Source organism: Salminus brasiliensis, chromosome 7, assembly GCF_030463535.1.
Source record: "Salminus brasiliensis chromosome 7, fSalBra1.hap2, whole genome shotgun sequence".
Classification (NCBI taxonomy): Eukaryota; Metazoa; Chordata; class Actinopteri; order Characiformes; family Bryconidae; genus Salminus; species Salminus brasiliensis.
Window position 1 is genome coordinate 25833291 of NC_132884.1, and position 20177 is coordinate 25853467.

General features: G+C 41.4%; 1 protein-coding gene across 10 annotated transcripts in view; it reads left to right on the forward strand.

Moving 5' to 3' along the window:
- Positions 1 to 13734, forward strand: part of lrp8 (low density lipoprotein receptor-related protein 8, apolipoprotein e receptor) — a 136676-nt gene extending 122942 nt beyond the window's left edge. For 2 of the 10 annotated variants that reach the window (XM_072684330.1, XM_072684332.1), the window contains exons 15-19: positions 1239 to 1391; positions 3039 to 3452; positions 5280 to 5348; positions 7856 to 8046; positions 9274 to 13734. In XM_072684330.1, the coding sequence (XP_072540431.1) occupies positions 1239 to 1391; positions 3039 to 3452; positions 5280 to 5348; positions 7856 to 8046; positions 9274 to 9312 (866 nt within the window). In that variant the 3' untranslated portion in view covers positions 9313 to 13734. Of the gene's footprint in view, positions 1 to 1238; positions 1392 to 3038; positions 3453 to 5279; positions 5349 to 7855 lie in introns of all 10 variants that reach the window. The other 8 variants (XM_072684331.1, XM_072684334.1, XM_072684324.1 and 5 more) reach the window with 5 other exon arrangements.
- The last annotated feature ends 6443 nt before the right edge of the window (positions 13735 to 20177 follow it).

Here is a 20177-nt window from a genome sequence, read left to right on the forward strand (position 1 = left end):
GCACTTTGGATTACTGTTTTAGACTTGATAATCCACAACAAAAGTGTAAACTCTGTGCTCTGTGCACATGTGTATAAGCCAAAGTGCGACAGTAAGAAATAGAGAGCAGCATTTGAATCCTATTTATTTTCATCTGCTCCTCAGACACTGTACAGTGCCTGTTTCTGTCATAAATGCACAAATAAAAGTTTTATTCATTTTACTGCATGTATCGGTTGCTATAGTAACAATATAAATATGTTTCTCCACAATGCTAATCAAGGTAGAGCTAGTCCCAATATATGTGTCAGTATCTGCAGAGAAGTACATAAAAACTATAGGATACCGGCATTTGCCTACAGTTGCTTTATGAGTGCATGTTTAATAGCAGTAACACTCTATCAGTGAATGAATATACAATTCAGCCCTTTCACCCATGTGTGTTCTGGTAGATCAGGGTGTAATATTCATGGACCACAGCCCGTACACGGGGAATACTTAATGAAGAGCAGAGCCTCCTCCTGAAATATTACTCAATAAGAACGCACACACAGCTCAGTGCAAAATAAAGTAATGCTCATATTTCCCTTCCTCCTTTTGCGGATAAAAGGAGGATTTACTGTTTGCGTATTTCCGAATTTGAATCTCGTGCTGCTTCCACCGTCTCTCTTGTTTCTCTCTTTTATCACTCACTTCCTCTCACACTTTGATGGTACAGTATGTTTTAGTGTGACAGGGTGTGTGTGCTTGTCTGTATGCTGGCATATCAATGCTGAGGGAGGGTGTGAAAGTTTTCTGTTTTCATATTCTGAATGCTGTGAAGCTGATGGATTTAGATGGAATCTCTTCATTACCACACTTTCTCTGAGGATTTTGCCTGACTATATTTAACTGCTTTCAAAGCAATCAAACCCTGCAAGGTCTCTGTGCAGATGAAAGCCTCTTTGTTGTAACTCAGTCCTGAGAGCCCTGTGAAAAGAATAAGGAACCCTCAAAAGGGTCAGCTATATCTCACACAGATTGCTAAGAACATTTAGCGGCTGAATTACATTGCGGCACTGCCAGCGGTGCCAGCAAACTGTTTATTTAAGCACAGAGTTGCTGTAACGGTGGCCTTTATACTTTCTCCATATTCCTGCTACCACTCCAGCTCTTTTATGCTGATGTTTAATGATGTGCTCTCTTATGCTAACAGTGCTGAGCGCACAGTTCCCAAGGCTAATACAATTAGCACATGCTCTGGATTTTTTCTTTCCCAGCTCCAGATAGCTGTAACATGGGGAGTCTACCCAACGGAGGCTGTGAATACCTGTGTCTTAAAGCTCCTCAGATAACCGAACACTCACCCAAGTACACCTGCGCCTGCCCCGATGATGCAGAGCTGGGTCCGGACATGCGCCGCTGCGTCACAGGTAAGCACATCGAAGAGCCTGATGTGAGGCTGCTCTCAAATAAAAAAGGTTTTAAAGGAACACACAGTGTATTGTTTTCTCAAAGTATCTAGGTGTCCAGTTAAATGCTTTTTGTTCATTTTATCATAGCCAGTGTATTATCATTTGCGTTGCAGGTATTAGTAGCTTAGTGTATCAGTTTACTATTGTTCATTTCATATGGGGCACAGATTAGGTTATTTGCATTGCAGTGTGAACAGTAAAGAAACATTTTAAATTAATATTATTTATATATATTATATTATATTTGGCCACTTACATATGTGGTAATTAATCCGATATATATCCAGTACCTCTGTCTGAACAGCCAGAGTTGAATTTGTGTAACTTTTGTTTCAACCCAATCCAATCTTCATCACAATTTCATGCACACAGGAACAAACCCTTTATTGCACCCTTTATCATCAAAGTGTCTGTTACTATGGTTACACTTTGCATCTTTTGTAAAGGAGTACAAGTGAAAGAGTGCAAAGCATTGTAAATAAAGAAACAAAAAAAATATGAAAATATTTTGAAAAAGAATCAAAGGAGCAAAGTAGCTACTTCACGTCAGTTGAGTCTCTTTATCTGGTATACAGCTTGAGTTTTGAATGCAAGTCGATGTCCTCTTTTCCGGTCTTCTCCTTGGCATGTAAACAGAACAAACGGTTTCCACAATTATGACAATAATGTTTTACTCTTTTCTGTGTCTATTCATCATGGGGATGGATTCTATTGACACCTTGCATTAACATGGATTTTTGGTCAGATCATGTTCAAATTTCACTTAACCACAGGAAAAGCCAAGTGTAAACACGCCCAAAAAATTCTCATCTGGTCACACTGGGAACGCATTTTAGTGAGAGTGTGGATCTCTACATCCACATATTATCCAGCTACGAAACACATGTTAACAGCATTTCATGTGGGGCACAGATTAGAAAGACAGAAGACTGTGTTAGCTGTATTAGCTTTTTTATTTAGATCCATCAACATTGGTTACTGATAGATTTCTTTGAAATGGTAATGTCCAAAAAGTTTAGCTAATTAAAACAAAATTTTTTTTTACTCTTTGTTCACACTTTGAGCTTTTAGTCTTTGACTCTTTCATTTTTTGTCATCAAATGGAAATGTTATTAAAGTGATACCTCCACCATTCTGTTATTCTGATTTATCTGACAGCTCTGACAGCTACTAGCTCCAAATTGCAGACACGCTATTAGTCAGTGTTATTCACTCTCAGTCAGACATCAGATAGAGGAGGAAAAAACGTGGGCTGAGCGAGGAGAGGAGTTTTTTGGGCACTGCAGTGATGCTGTGGAGTTGGGGTGGGAATTGCAGAGTTGACAATTTGCCTTTCAGGAAGAAAGATAAAGAACAAATCCAGGCCATCTGACTGCCTGCAGTGCAGCCTCTGAGAAACATGAGTGTGCGTCTGCACAGAATTTAGAGTTGTACATAGCGGCCATGCTGACCGATTACTAATTTAAGTGCATTTGCATTCAGAAAGTGTTTGTGAAGTGGTTTGTTGACATTCTTTTTTTGCTTGAATTTTAACTTAAAAACGAAACATGAAGCAAGCAAATACATTAAACTCACATACCTATCCCCCATTCCTGCTTTCTCCAGTGGTCAAGCCCAAGACTACAACTACTACACCCTCCACGACTACCATGATAGAGCCTACAACCACCACTCCTGTCTCTACTACCTCTCCTATGACCACTACTACTACCACCAGTACCACGAGCAGTACTGCCACTTCTACTACTCTAATCACGACGACTGCTGTTATCACATCTACTCATACAACCACACACAGCACCATACCTCCACTTGCATCGACCACACAGCCTTCTACTACAACGCATTCATCTCCAACTTCGTCCTCCACTACAAGCAGCACCCAGACCAGCACCACACAACCCTGGCAACTGCATGCATCCACCCAGAGACCTGCAGACAGCAGTCAGACTACTATCACCACCACCGTATCCCAGAGCAACGGGGCGAGGGGAGAAAACACAAACCTCTCACACCGTGGTGAGTGTATATGTGTGTATGTGTGTTTTCAAATTGTAACTTCATAACTACCAGAGAAAATCAATGTTCATAATGCTGGTAAGGTGTTTTTCACAAACGCTAGCACTAGCGAATTGCTTGACAGTGCTCATGGAAGACCTGTGGATAAATCAACAAGAAGCAAACTAACCAAGCAACAGTCTTTTGTTACAGCTTGTAGCTTATGGGTGAAGATTGAAAAACAATCTTCTGTATGTGATCCCTACAAGGGGTAAAAACAAATGTGTGTGCAGATGAATATGTAGTGAAAGCATGTCTCAGTATTTGTCTTTGTGCTGTTTGCCTCTAAGTGTGTTTGTATGATTCCATTTCCCCTCTTTTTCTCGCCTGAAGTTAAACAAACCTCCAACTTGTTCTGTACATTAGATATGGAAATGAGATCGAGTTCCTGACTGAGCTGCGTTCCCTGCAGCAGCAGAAGAGAGTCCACTGCTTCTGAAAGTTAATGTGTGTGGGAGAATTTGCTTGCTGAGCAGTGCTTGGGCCACTTGAGGGTGATAGATTAGGCTGTGGCGGTAGTTGTAGGTAGCAGCATGCCTCTGTGCTGAATTAGGACAGGCAGTGGAGTGAGAGGAGCAGCCAGGCTTGACTGATGAACACTGCCCTGGGCCCTGTTCCCCTGCACTCCCCTCTCATCCCCTCCACCCCTGCCCTGGTAAGTGGTCCTACCCTGCTACACTGATGACTGGACCCAGCAGGACAGGGACTGCCTCCATCAGTAAAATTAAGATGCAGAAAAGGCTGCCTCAGAGATTCTGTATGCAGTAACTGTTGAAATTTTGATAATACATTTAATACATTTATTGATTGAAAATGACATCTAGTCCCTACTCTAAACCATCACTCTCTTACAATTTAGTAGGATGAAGAGTATCATATGCTTAACAATGTGGAACATGGCATGAAGGACCAAGTGTGTGAATAATATGTGGATTGTTGAAATGATGTTACAACTGTTATAAATGTGCTGTAATCCTAAGGCTGAGAATATGGGGGAGAAAGGCCAAATGAATAGTGAAAAACTATAAAAAAAACTATATTAAAAAAAGTTTTTGCATCCACCTATCTCAGTTCTAAATTCTGAGTAATTGTGTAGTAACCTCTTCTATGCCCTGAATATAGTATATCCTTTACTCTGTACGCGTTTTCATATGCCAAGCACTTTCTAGTAGGCTTATCAGGCTTTATCGGTATGCTTGTGTCGTCCCCTCTAGTTGTCTTAATCTCTGAGCTCAGACTCCATTATCAGACACTAATTGCGCTTTAGCTAATGGTGACTACATGTTCTAATTGAGGGAATTATTTGCTGGGCATCTGTGTTTTGCAAAAAGCTAACTTAGGAGAGAGGAATGGGAATAACCATCCCACAGTAACTGTGTGTGTGTAAAAAGATGTGGTGTGACCAAGAGATTGAGATTTTGGGATTTTGCCAAAGCAAATGGCTGCTGCACTTTGTGGAGTGAGGGGAAGGATGCAGCTGTCCGACAGAGCGGACAAAATTAACGACCTGCTCTTACCTCAACCTCTAAATTGCTCTACTTTGTCCTTCCTGTGCTGTTAATGTGTCATCCTGTTTTCACTGTAATAAAAGTAGGCATACTTGATTGCTGGGACTGTGCACAGTGTAATGCTTTTTACATAAATTCAGAGTTATGAGTCAATTAGGCTGTAGATAATGAGTGCTCCCATCAGTTAAGGCATAATGATATGACTGCCCCCGCCCCACCCTCCCAAAACCAACAGCGCCAATAGCACACTCTTACTCACTCTCTCGCTCTCTGTCTGCAGCAGCAAGTGATCACTTCCTCCTGGGTAACAACATAACTGTGGCAGTTCTTGGTATTGTCATCCCTATAGGTACGTATTGATCCTCAGTGTAAATCCAGCTTGTGGTTCTATTTCACCCCTGCAAATCTCCTGCCTTTGCTCTGTGTATCCCACATGCTTTAGTGACATTTCCTTCCGGAGCGTTCTAAGTAGCCATTCATAAGAAGCTGTCATCAGCTGTAGTGCAATAAGTCTGTACATTGCTGGTCTATAATCATTTTAAATGGCTGCTTTGGACTTTTCAAAGGGAAATTTTGTGCATGCATTACATTGTCATTAAAGTGAAGATTGGATTTCACTTTAGTTCTCTTCCAACTGCACTGTCCTTGACGTGAAGGAGTTTTTTTTATCTTTCAAAATGATCCAATAGTAGGAGTTCACTGTTTCAACTGGAGAGATAAAAAAGTGAGACAAAAACTATCGCCTACTGTCTCGCTGTGTGTGTGTGTGAGGGGGCTTATTCTATAGTGATATTGCATACATATTAGGATACTTCAAGAACATTACATTATATACAATGTATATGTGTTCCACTAAATCCAAATAAACAGCATTATGCTTAGTTTCTAATTAAATTCGCAGTTAGTGTTGAGAAACCATACTGTGACACTTAAGCTACCTATTTGCAAGCTACTCAGAGCTCTAAGGTCCTGATCATGAATTGCTCAGCCAAGATAAACTTTTTTTCCAATCTACATTTCCAAGTTCTAACTGAGGTCAGAGGTCTACTGTTCGGTTAACAAAACTAATTGATACAGAGTGTTGGTGCTCTATTACTTGACACTAATGCATTAATTTCTATCTTTAATTTGAGCATGTAGTTTGGTCACTGAAAGTGAAATATCATTCCTCTAAAAACAATACTACAGCAGCTTTAGTCTTTCAGCTCTTTTCTTATCTTTTTGATTATTGTAGGCTGGAAACAGATGGCTAGACAGAAGCTGCATTCTAGCTGTGTGAAGCAGGTCTATAGGAATGGGGGAAAAGAGAAAAACACATCATGAGGAGGTCTCACGTGTCCCTCAGACAAAAGAGCAATTAAGGGGGAACTTCCAGGGGACTAACACGGGCACTGCTGATCTTTTAAATTAGGAAAGGGCCTAGCCAGCCGCCGCAGTGTAGCCAAGCATGGTTATCGCTTCCCCCTGAATAGCAATGTACTGCAGCCCCCCACACATAAACACACAGAGCCCACTCTCATCTCTCTCTTTCTGTGCCTTCAGGGCCTCCAGCATGCAGCCCCCCTTTCCCACAAAGCCATAGTGAATGTGCATGCCTGTTTGCAGCGCTGGCACTTCTTTTTTCTAAACTCTAGTTTCAGAAACTCTTTGACCACTTATTCTAGGAATTCTATTTTTGTACAGTTTTTATTGGTAGAATTAATCTGAATATTCTTCAGTGGGATCTCTATCTTCTGTATCTGTGGTGTAATGTCACTTAGTTCAGTTTGGTAGAAACTATACTTATAATAAGTAGCTTTGAGTAGAGACTAAAATCTCGAAATAAATGCTAATGTGAAGCATATGTATGTATTTATGTAGAACACTTTAATGAACATAATATATAAATATATAAATGTTCATTTTGACATTGTTAAGAGTATTATTATAATTAACTTATTTTTATACAAATTCTATTAATATAAATTTGTTTATTTCCTGGAAAAAAAAACAAAATAGATCTGCGTTAGCATAATTTGCCAGTCAAATAAGACTAGATACAGTAATTTAATTTAATACAAAATGTCTAGAAATAAGTTCATTACTGCAAATTCGGAATGAGAAAAAGACATTTAGGTTACATTTAAGATTAATTAATTTGCTAAAATGTTTTGCAGTGATATTTTCCAGCACAAATATTCATTAATTAAGCTGGAAACATTAACGAGTGTTACTTCACCCAGAGGGAAGAATCTGTGGTCATTTGTTACTAGTTAACTCTTTTAGAGTACACTCTTTAAAATACAGGTGCTTGAAATGGTTCTTTGAGCGATGCCATTAGGTTCCATAAATAACCATGTTTGTAATACAGATGTGTAAGTGTAAAGAACCTTTAAATGTCTAAAGAAACTTCACTTGACACTTCACATTTAAGTGCATTTTCTGCTGGCAACACACCTAATTAGGTCATTAAAAGCCCTTCAGAGTTGCAGGGTGTCTCCAGGACCAAGGTTGAGAAATGCTGCTCCATTTGAAGGGTGGATACTAGAAAATCTTCAAGTTTATGATGATACAACACAGATGCAGTAGATCAAGATTTGTTTAGAAAAAAACACTGAAATATATATATATATATATATATATATATATATATATATATATATATATATATATATATATATCTTTACTCTTTAAACATCTTTAAGCTGTCCAGTCACAAAAACGCTGAAACCAAAACTCAAACACTTTGAGTCATGTATGCCAAGCTGCTGCGTGTTTTGAGTGTGTGTGTGTGTGGGTCATAAAGCGCTGCTCAGTGTCCTCTGGCTGTGTTAACGCCCTCGCCGTGTCTGTCGGCTGTGTGTTAAACGCATGCAGTTCCTATCCTTGCCACAGTGGTCATCGGCCTGCTGTGTACCGGAGGCTACCTGGTTTGGCGCAACTGGAGGCGGCGGAACACCAAGAGCATGAACTTCGACAACCCAGTGTATCGCAAGACCACAGAAGACGAGGACGACGATGAGATCCACATCGGCCGCAGCGAGCAGATCGGCCACGTCTACCCAGCCGTGAGTGGTAGCGCCAGACAGCCCTTCATAGCCCTGCCCCTAGGGGGCAGCATTCCTGATCCTGCAGCTCACTGGTACTCAGGGGCGCCCATGTTAACAAGCACCAAGTGAAGGTAGGGAAGGTGGCTTAGTGGGTGCAAAAAGAGACCAGGGCCAAGCCGGGCATGGCCAGCACATGCGGTTTTAGGAGAGGAGACCATGCTGCAGCACTAGATACGCACATTCTCATATTTCTGATACACACACACACACAGTCACACAAGTACACATTCTGGCCCCATCCTTCATCCACCACATAAGAGAATATTTTCTATTCACACCTCACAACATACATTGTCATTCATACATTGTGTGTTGGAACTGAATCACAGTCCTGTTGTGCTTCCATTCAGAAGCATAGCATTTGGTTCTTTGTTTGGTTCTGTGGCGGTACGTGTCTGAGCATGATATTTCTTGTTTGATGTTTGATAACTTGGATGTGGTGATCCTCCTGGAGCACTTGAGTTGCTTTGTTTATTCAGTGTGACTGAGGTAGGGATGGGTAATGAGCACCTTAGATGACTGGACAATCTTTTTGAGGAAATGTTTTCGTTGTTTGTTTCTTTTCTGTAGGTGTTGGTGTGTATTTGGTTGGATGTTATGGTTCATTCATACATACTTTGATAGTATCTTAGTAATTGAAAGCCTGACTTGAACTTTGCAAGGAAGGAAGAAGGAGATGTAAAGGTGTCATTAAGACTTTTAGACTGAGTGATAGGATTGCAGCTCTTGCCAGTCGGATATGGTAAGATGAACAGGGACAGGGAGGAAGGCTCCAGTGTCAACATGACTGTAGTCTTAGCTCTAAAGCCCAGTAAAGGGGGATTCTGAGCAGAGTCGGAGCTGAGATAGAGCTGTCAGTGGGACTAGGGCTATAGGATTGCTGTCTCGGTGACTGAACAGCAGAACAGGATTCCCTCCAGTGGAGATGTGCTGGGGGGCTCTGCCTATTGGAAGTCTCTAAGCCTGTGACTCGTCTTCCACTGGTTTGCCCCAACACACAGACACGCTCTCCCCTTCTCTCTCTGTATATTTATATTTCTTTACAATTTCTTTTTTCCCCTTTTTTCCTATTTCTTTCTTTCTCTCCTTCCTTCCTTCTTTCCTTCCTCCACCCTCTCTCTAGCACTGTGTGTGTGTACGTAACAGTATTTCTTTTGTTTGTGTTTTTTTATCTGCTCTCTGCAGCGCGTGGCGCTCAGTATGGAGGATGATGGATTCCCCTGAGGCCGTTTTCTCCTCCCCTCCTCCCCTCCCCCCTCCCTGTGTCCATCCATCCTCTCGTCTCGGGCCCGTGGTCTCTTGGGGAGACTGCAGCACTACACAGGGATGCACAGAGAGAGAGAGCAGAGGACACATTCTCACACACACTCGCTCTCCATGACTGAGTGCTACCGGACAAACTGGGTTTGTCTTAGTGTCTGTGTCTGCCTATAGCCTATTTCATTCAGAATCAGCAGTAGTTACAGACTAACAATAACCTCTACTTCCTTTTAGCTTCTTATAGCGCTACTCTTACTACTGCATCTGCCCATAGAACAGTGGTAGTGAATGCTGCTTCATGATGACTAACCTTACAGACATGTACTACTTAATCTCCTGATGGAGGCTGCTGCAGCATGCACCGCAGGAATGGCCTGCTGTGTTTTATTAATTAGTTTTTTGTTTTTTGGCTGATGTAAACATGCTAAGCCTGTTTGGGGCTGAGCCGTGAAGGCAGAAGTGGGTCTCCTCGCGGGCATGACTGTGCCGGAGGGCAATAACACAGCAAACTGCGGGACACAGCTCAGGAGAGGGGAGGGTGGCTAATCTGCCCTAATCTGCCCTATTGGCATGAATAGAATTGTCCATAGACACTGAATGGTGATGGAGGGCATGGAATTTACATATATAATGTATTTAAGAGTCTGACAGTCTTAAGATGCTTGGTCTCAAGCTGTATCTTCTACACCTGAAAAAATTCATGGTGCATCAGTTTAAACAGGACCAGGTAACCAGTGAGCAAATCATAAGAGGTAATGTCAGCAATCTTCCAGTACCACATCAACTGTACTTAGATGTCTTCCATACATAATGGATCCAGGCGCAATCCTTCATGATTATTTAACCTGTCGAATGAGGATGTGGAGCAGGGAAGGAACGGAAGACAGTTTCTTCTACTGTACATGCGTCTCTTTTTTTCAGCACACCAGCACTGGGTCTTCCATGTCCCAAAGCTCGCTATTCCTGAGCTCTTCCCATCCTCATCATCAGCAGGGATAAAAGCAGACTTGCATCTCCTGCATAAGTTTTCATTACCAATTCAAGTGTGCGATTTTGTTTTGTATTTTACTGCTAGAATTTCAGTTCTAAATTATTGTGCACCGAGTTGACCAAGCACTGGAGCATATTACGGCTGATCATTAGAAAATCATCAGTGAAGCACAGTCCTCCTCCTGCCTCAAGTTTCACTGTAATATTCAGCATACTGAAAATGACACAAATTACCCTGTGGGAGGACTAAATTGTCCAAAAGATTAATCACAGATTATATTCTCGAACTCTGTTCTTTGAGCCAGGCGTATGAGCTTCCTGTTCATATCCAGGTCCTTCATGTTGAACCCATCCGGTACAGTCCACAAGATGAATGAGTGGTCATTTATCTCTGTACCACTTCATCTCTGGGATGCTGCTCAGCTGATTGGACACCTGTAAGAGACAGATTATCAGAGACAAATCTGTCCTGATAATGTAATGAAGGCCTGTAATTAAGAGAGTCAAGTTGGCAAACTGCTATATGTATAGAAACTCTTCAAAGTGTCTTTGGAAGACCTACGCATGTTTGAGCCATGCTGTCATGCTTGAGCCATGCATGACAAAATCTTCTCATAATTACCTTGATATGCTAAGAGCAAATTGGTTTGATCTGTGATTGATCAAAGAGGTTTCCTGCTAGGTTAAAACAGGACTTCACATTTTTGTGAAAAATCATGTAAAGTTTTTTTTTTATTATAATTTTTTTTTAAAGATTTCTTAAAGCGATCTTTAAGCGATTGGCAAACAGGGTATGTGAGACTGGTGACTCCTCATCATGTGTGTGTGTGTGTGTTGTGGTGCGCAGTGTGTGGGTGGCCTTGCATCTGGAGTGCCTGTTTGTTCTCGACCCCCTCTGCTATTCTCTCCTGTGACATGTCTAGTAAAACAGAGCTTGTACAACATCTTCGATGTTTCAAAGAGAACTCCTCCAATAAGCTGCTGTATGTGTACTAGTGTAGGAGTCAGCCGGTCAAGGTTCTTTCGGCATGAATTGTAGGAGAGCGGGAGAGAGGGAGGTGGGTGCATATGAACCATGCTCTCTAATTGTGCTGGGTTGTGTGTTTTGCTTTAGTGTAGGATCCAGGCTGGCTATGCTGGCATGGGCCCCCCACTTTCGTTATTCTTGCAGCTTTCCATCTTTGTGGATGGCAGTGTTGATCTGAAGCTGGCAGATGTGTCCTTATCATAGTTTGCTTTTGTAGGAATCAGTCACTGTTCACAGGCGGTGCTGTTTCATGTGGACCTGTTTGGAACACAGTGTAGGAAGCTTATTTGTCGCTGTCATATCAAAACGCTTCTTATGTCTTTTTTCTTTTTCTTTCTTTTTTTTAAAATGCCAGCTGCGCTTTACATTGCGTGAACATGTCGCGCGAAGTCCCAGAATACTGTTACATAGACATGCATTCGAGTTTAGGATTTTCCTTCTCCTGAACAGTTGAAACAATGTTTTGTTACGACAGCGACGATTTGAAATATTCCAACCGAAACTTGTTTGATAGTAAAAGACATTTTGTAACATTGCTACAGTAATAGACTAGATTTGTATTGTTCCGATGTTGCATAACTTACTTCAGCTACTTCTTTGACACCAGGTCTAATAATGTGAACCACATAGGTCTCAGATTCTTACGAATCTCAGACGAGCAATACAGGGTACTATTTGTCTTTATCCAGACTAGGTCTGGGTGTTTTTTGTGTTTTTTGTATGTGTACATATATGTATACAGTTAGTGTTTCTGCTTTTAGAGGTCAGAGTTCTGCACAAACGTCCTTTTCTAAGTCACCATGACTCCATAACTTCATGGGTTTTATCAGGTGCTGCGATCGCTCATCTTCAAACACTTTTAAAGGGATGCTCTGATGCTTCCAGCACTCTAGGTATCAAGGTTTTTGAAGACTAGATGAGTTCTAGAAGTATGGGATATGTACACACGTTCTTGAGCGCAATTAATTGCGCAGTCCCATAAAGTTTTTTAAAAAGAAGCTTTTCGTGTCTGTCAGCTGATACTCAACCTCTCTGTAGACAGCTACCAGTGCTTTAGCGACCTTTCTGCATTCTTACTCTATGCATATATAATGGTGATCCCTGCCGTCCTATGGTGCAGTGCAGGGTTGCACCGTGCTGCTTCTCCATCTCTAGCCATTGTGACTAACATCCATTTTTAACCATCTCCAACCTTCTCACCATCTACTCATTCTCAACTCGTATGCATCCTCCTCATGGCCCCACAAAGTATGTTGTGTTTGAAAGGGCTAGCTTTTCCTCCATATGGGGGGAAAAAATGAATAAACAAAACACACGGGACAAACTGGACAAATGAGCCAGATGCTCTCCTGGAACTGTACAGCACTCCCTCCTCAGTGTCATGGACTTCAAGAGCAAAGCCCTCCCAAATGATTTGACTTGTTAAAGGTATATCTGGTGACTTACCTGTAAAGCTTGGTCCTCCTCACCCTGGTGACATTCCTATCGGTTCGCTTTGTGATCTGTGGATATAATGACCTCCATTTTGATTTCCCTTGTGAGATCGTGTACTACTTGAAGAAATGTCCAGGCTAATATATTTCTTTTTTTCCTTTTATTTTCTTCATATGTCAATGTATAAAATCAGAAAGCTGGAGGAAGGGGTCTTTTATTTTCATTCAAGCAAACACGTCCATTCCACTGCTGTACCCAAGACATTTTCTACACTGTTTGTTGCACAAACTTTTTCGAGAATCCTTCTGCACTGTGTAAATGATTACATGGGGGGGAAGGGGTGACAGGAGCTGTCCACTGGGTTTGAATCATGATTTGTAAATACGTTTTCATACAGCAAGACTTTTGATAATGTTTTGAACATTTCTTTAAAAGGATATGTATATTAGCCTCCTGGAGAAGAAGAGAGAGTGTAGACCATATATGAATTTATTTGTACACAAGAGATTTCTGGATTTCTTTACTACTTGATTGTAACTAAAATTAATCTGCCAAAGTGTTTTTATTTTATTTTTTCTGTCTTTTTAATTTAATTAGCTTTTTAACAGTAAATCAATTCAGAAATAGGCATTTGTGATATATTTAATTCTATTTAATAGATTGTGTTTTTTGTTGAAAGAGAGAATTATCAGTTTAATTTATTGGTGCCTTGTTTGTGTTTATGTATTTTACTTTTTTCTGTGTTTGTGTCTGTGTAGATTTTTTTAGTTTTATTATTATTTGTTTCTTTTGGGGGTGGCTTTTAACTTAGTGACACTGTACTTAACATGGAATATCTGTACTGTATGCCAAAATGGTCTCACTCACGTTTGTATGAAAATCGAGCTGTTGATAAATATCTCTATATATTGATATATTAAATTGATAAAAATCAATTTGGGTCTTTGAGTGTCTTTCAGTTTTAGTTCTGCCAGTCTTACAACTACACCAAGATACTACAGGTCAGGGTGTAGACTTATGTGCATTGTATGCTTACAATGCCTAATACCAGAATCAGGTGCAGTACGTCCGTTGCAGATGATTAGATCATTGTTAGAGAGGATTTTGGAGGAGCCTGTTGTATTTAAACCTTTCATGTTCATATTGGTTTGCTCTTGATTGTTGAAGTAAGTGATATCACCATGGAGCTCTCTGAGGCCGTCAGGAGGTTGTAGATGCAAGTGAGTCTGAAAAGGGATTTTAAACGATCCCAGAACAATTAGAAATCAGCAGTTTCACTGTCCACAAAATAATTTACATGCGAAACGACTGCCAACAAGTTTAGCCCAAAACCACAAGATATATAGTCTCCAACAAAAGCCGCTTTCCTCTATGAAAAATTGCATTTCTATTAATTACACTTAACCAATGATTTTAAAAGACATTTCTTCAGTTTCATGTGTTTAGTTAGATCGCCTCCATCTCTGTCTTTTTGAAATGATTAAATATCCATGTTTAAATATGTCAAAGACAAAGGTTTTCATGGGGTGTGCTATTTTTTCACCTGACTCAATATGTAGACAGATAACAAACCCCTCCATCAACAAAAAAAGGAAATGCAAGGCTTTGTTCCAACAGTGACGATATCAGTGCAGTCTGCTCGCTCTGGACTGGCAGTGCGTCTCCCCCTGTGTGTGTTGTGTCTGGCTCCCCAGAGATGATGGTGGTGGTGTCTTTGTCTGCTACTGTCAGGAGGAACTCCCCCACTGCACGGCATGCTAATTTGGTTAATGTCTCTATTCTGTACTAGCGTGTGCTGAATGAGAGACAACAGAATAGACCCCAGTGGTCCCTCCCCCCCTCTCACTCTGACAGCAGCGCAGGCGTTTAATGGATATGATATTCATAAGGTTGCCATGGTATCTGAGAGGAGGAGTGGCTCTGTTATTGTTTGAGGATCTTGTTTCTGCTTGACATCACTGTGTGCAGGATGCAACAGGGTCACTCAACGACATAATACTGTCTAAAAGGAATCTGATAACACCAGTGCTTAGCTGCGCTGCACTGACAGTGCCACTTATCTATGCATGGATACAGGGTGATTTCATTTCCCCCCTCAGTAATAAGCCTCTGCCATGTTGAACCATGGCTCTTCTCTTTGCAGTTATAACACGTCTGGCTTTTACCAGCTTGTCTTAAAGGAAAGATTTGCTAAATGTGTTACCTCAGCTAATCATGACCAAGTAAAGCTACAGTGCAAATCAGTCATGCTAAATATGTACATTTTACTCCCTGCATGCACACATAAAGCAACAGGCTCTTTACTGTTTAGTTCAACTGCTTTTAGGCAACTTCTAATCCAGCACCCAAATGTTCAGTTTGAATTCTGTGAAACATTTGGTTTGATTTAAATTATTTTTCAAAAGATTCAAATTCAATATTTATTCCTTTTATTTAAATCACTTTCAAAAAGATTAGAATCTGTTTAATGGATTAGAATAGCTTTAAAGGATTAGAGTCAGTGTTCAAAGAATCATTAGTCTTCAAAAGATTTGAATTACATTTCAAAAATTATCATTCAAAGATCATTACTACTAATCACTGTTGAAGGATTTCATTATTACTTTATTAAACTAATAATACATTTAAAAAGTCACAATTTCATCCCTGATGAGGGACCATGTCAATTTGCAAGTTTTAGGATAAACTCAGCTCCACTACCTTCAACTCAGGAAGGCCTTTTCAATTAGAAGGTGTGTTGGGAGCAGGGGCAGGGACTAATGGGCAGGGGATCCACCACGACCAGGCTTAAGGCCCACCAGAGATGACTGAGGGAGAATGATATGCATGTTAACAGATGGTGGGACAACTGGAACGAGTTAAGCGACTGTCAGAAAATAACATGGCAAAATAAAAGAGTCTATTCAAGAACATCAGAGACAAACAAGCGACACAGCTGATCTTACACAGGGTGACCTGTCCTCAATCCAAACGGGAACGAAGTGAGAAAAGAGAGAACCGAGAGGAAACAGACAAAGCTACCAGACAGACAGACAGACAGTAGCAGCAAATCACCATCACCGTACGAGTACATCAGCACGACACAAGCGCAGTCACTTCTCGCGCGGTATAAGAGAATCCGCCCCATTTCAATACGTCTCAGCGACTGATTGGTGGTCAAAGGCGTGTTCGGCGGTGATTGACAGCTCATTTAACCTATAGGGAAGAGAGGCAGGAGCGAGCAAACAACAAGCTTGCTCACACTTAAACTGTTCATAGGATCCAAATCACTTTTTTGAGAAAAACAAAATGTATTTTAAAACTTTTATATCGTATATTTTAACACTCAAACTTCTAACACTCAAATTCACAGTCAGCCACTTCACACCCGTCGAAAAATTAGAGCTTTCCCACCTCCGATATGACATTTAACCCCTAGTTAGGCGCCATTCAGGAGCATTTACTAAAGCATACATAAAGAAGATGAAGGTGAAGCACGGCTCACAATTTCTACTCAAGTAAAAATACTTAATATAGTTCAAAGGAATAGTAAAAAGACTTTTAAAGACACTAAAAAAAATAAAACACTTTTTTTATATCCTGTTCACCTACCCGCGTTTTTTTTTTTTTTTTTTTTTGTTAAGAGTATTTGTAGACATTTGTAGTTATTATTACTGTAAATTACTCAAGTAAAGGTATCAAATGTTCACGTTTTTTTCATTTGGCTTTCTGCTACAGTCGTTGTGCACGGATGCTCTCTGCACACTAAGCAACTAACTAACCCTGTACTGCCACCAGGTGACCTACTCCACCCATCACACTAAGCTGCATGGCATTACCCATCAGCGTGCTCATCTTTTTATAAGGAGACGTTCATTCCCCAGAAGAGAGAGAACTGAACAGAGGACGGGATCTCAGAGTGGGATATTCCGGGTTTGTGGAGAGCAGTGCTCCCTCTGTCCCTGTTCTGTTATTCATTCATTTCTGCGTGGAGCGTGACCTTTACCCCTGCCTTCCGCGTGGGGGAATATCACCAATTATTATGCAGCCACCGCTGAAATGTGGCAGGGGGCAGTAGAATCGGGGGGTGAGTGTGTGTGTGTGTGTGTGTCAGTGAGGGTAAAGCGAGGAGTTAATTGGTGTTAAAACCCTCTCTGGCAGCAGGGAGCGCTGTGTCTGCAGGTGTGTTCATTCCTGATTAGAAATTAAGAAGCGGGTGAAGCGGCTCGTGGGGAGATTTAGGAGCCTCGTAATCTTTCAGATTGGACCTCCCACCGTTATTTAGTGCTGAGTGCTAATTAGATGATGACGTAGGTAAGACCCTATGTGCTTTTCAGCTCTGTGGACCAGGTGCGAGGAACCGAGGGTAGGAGTCCAGCACAGTTTGCTGATCTCGCTGCTCTAACATACCGACACGGACGAGCACGAGACCGGTGAAAAGTTGCCTTTTTTGGGGGTCTTTTTGCCTTTTGCGCTGAACTGCCCCTCTGGAGGCAGAAGCAGGGGTTGTTTGTTGCTGTTCTGGCTGGATACTGGCGTGATACACACTATTTAATGGCTAAAATCAGACCAAATGAATTGAATCCCCATCATCCAAGCTTCTGTTACTTTTAATCAGGCATGACTCGGTGGGGCAGTGGCGTCCCGTGTGCTGCCCTGCGCCCAACGTCATGTCCTACCTTACTTTCTACTTACTGTAGTCCGAATCACCAGACCCCATGGATATGTTACACACACACACACACACACACACATTACTACCAGCATATGCTGTTCACACACTGCACACAGGGTGAATAGAGTCGCTCATTAGAAAAGTAAGGACTACCACTTCAACAAGCCCACAGAGGAGCTCAGAGGAGCCCCAGAGAGCACCATGAGCCTCACAGTGGAGGTTTGCAGCCAGGCTCTGTAACGGCCCATTTGGGTGAAATCAGACCCGGTCAGAGATCCAGCGACACCATGACTAAAACCTGGGGCGACACATTTTAACCTTTTTAACAATAAAAAGCAGTTTTTATCTTTTTAGGTGCGACAGGCAGCAGAAGGAGAGATGTGTGGCCTAAGGCCATTCACAGAGAGACGAGCTGGGAGCAGTTTTCTTCACGATCAATAGAGCAACACTTCATCACTGGAAGGTTAATTATGTTAAAGCCAGCGGTTGTAAAGTCAAAGTATTAAATGTTTGAAAAGGACAGAACAAAAGAAACCCCCTATTTAATGTTCGACTGTAACAAAAGGGTTAAATTAACTAAATTAGCTCGATGTGTTTTGTTAAAACAAAGGTAGCAAGTGATCCAGCTTTACCTGCTGTTCCCTGATGTTACAGTTTCAGTAAGACTAAAGGAAATCAGCTCGTAATGAATTCGCTGCAATAATGACATTGACTCCAACCCTATTCTTATTTTAGGCTGCTTCACAGCCCGGTCCTGTTGAGGGGGGAGGGGGGGGGTGGTCTGCGCGAGCTCTGGGGAGTTGTGCTACCCATCGGAATGGCATACAGCTGTTCTGCGCATGCGCGGATTTAGAAAATTTAGAAAAATTAGAGCCTCAAAATTAGACACCGACTGTATTCTTATTTTAGGCTGCTAAACTGTCAAAGATTTTGTATTTAATAAAAAAAAATATTAAGGCTGCTTTCACCCAAAATACCCGGATGCGGTGCTCTCCTCTGTACCCCAGTCGTGTGAGTGTGTCTGAAACTGGAGGTAGTTCAGCTAGCGGACCTGCCTTGCCGGAGGTCTCAGCATCTTACTGGCGGATATGAGCGCTCAGCTTTCACCCAATAAACCAGAAATCTGGACGACCTGCTGGACCCATATTGTCTCATTAGTGCTGCGATAAACAGGGGTGAACTGTGTTTAGTTTACTGAATAGGAGTAATACTTAATATCTACTAATCAATAGATCAGTACAGCGTTAGCAACAGAGGTTTCTCATCAGAAAAGAGGGGGAAATGACTGGGCTTCACATCCAGGTCTGCATTAACCTGCAGTCAGACCTCCCGCTGTGTGGTGGGCAGCAGTAAGTTAATGCATTAAGGGTCTTTGTGTTTTACTGTGCAGAGCTGCTGCTGTTTCTCCGGGGAGAGTCCAATCAGTTTCCTTTTAGTTAAAGAAACGCTGATTGTTAGACCCTTTGGTTCATTCAGCTGCTGTAGAGACCCACTGTGTTCACTAGAAATGACCGGGGACTGAGTGAGTCAGCCTCGCCTCTCGGTCACTACGACCGAAACGACGCATTGGATAAAGCCCAAAAACGCGAACCGGGATCAGGTCCGGTGTCCTGACACATCCTATCCCCCCGCTAACAAACCGCTAACAAATATTAGCAACAGTTATCTACATCCTACCCCCCCCCCCCCTGACACGTCACCTCTCCTGATTGGTCCATTGGGTGAAATTGTCCACGTCATTAATTGCTCACTCACGATTAAAATAAATGGAAATAAATGTTTTTATTATTGTTTTTTTTTTATTGACAGTGTTGCTGTTTACTTTTTCTGCAAGGATGACGTCAGGGGGGCTAGGATGTGTCACGACCCCGGTCACAGCCCGGTCCTGTTGAGGGGGGAGGGGGAGGTCTGCGCGAACTCTGGGGAGTTGTGCTACCCATCCGTATGGCCCACTTGGCGGTTCTGCGCATGCGCGGATCCACATATTATATTAATTATTATATTAATTATATAATATATATTATATATTATTATATATATTAATATTTTGTTTTCTTTTCAGGCGCTTCATACAATCTGCGCTTACTCTTAATATTTACTTAAATGTTCAAGTATTCAAGTAAAAATACAAAAACATTTGTATTTGCATTCCTCTTTATTAAGTCTGTTACCTTACATGTTCTCTGATATAGTGATTAATGTCCTCTAAACATATTTCTTCTACGATATGATGTTTTTAGCCTAACTAAATATCCGACTTCCATACTTATGGTATCACAGCTCGACAGCACGGTGCGATTCCCTGAGGAGAAAAATCGCCACGTGTCCTGAACAAAGTCCAATCGTGGCGTTTGCATCACTGAGTGTGAAAATCTTACTAGAAAATACCTTATATAGCTAATATAGCTGATACTATCAGATGAACCAGATGTGGATGATAGAATTAAAATGCAGTGCATGCTGTTGTGCACGACTTTTCAGTTGAGTATTTATTTAGAGTATTTAAAGCAGCCAGCAGACTAACTGGTGAAGCAGTGGGATGGGAATTTCCATATGAAGTAGGTCTGTTTACTCAGAGACATTTAAAATCAGAGGTAGGCATAAATATCAAACACACATTTTAATCGATGATAAACACACAGTATTTATCTACATAGTATTTATAAAGATGAATGGGTTTAAACTTTACCAAAGTAGAGTGTTTTCTGTATTTTACACCATCCG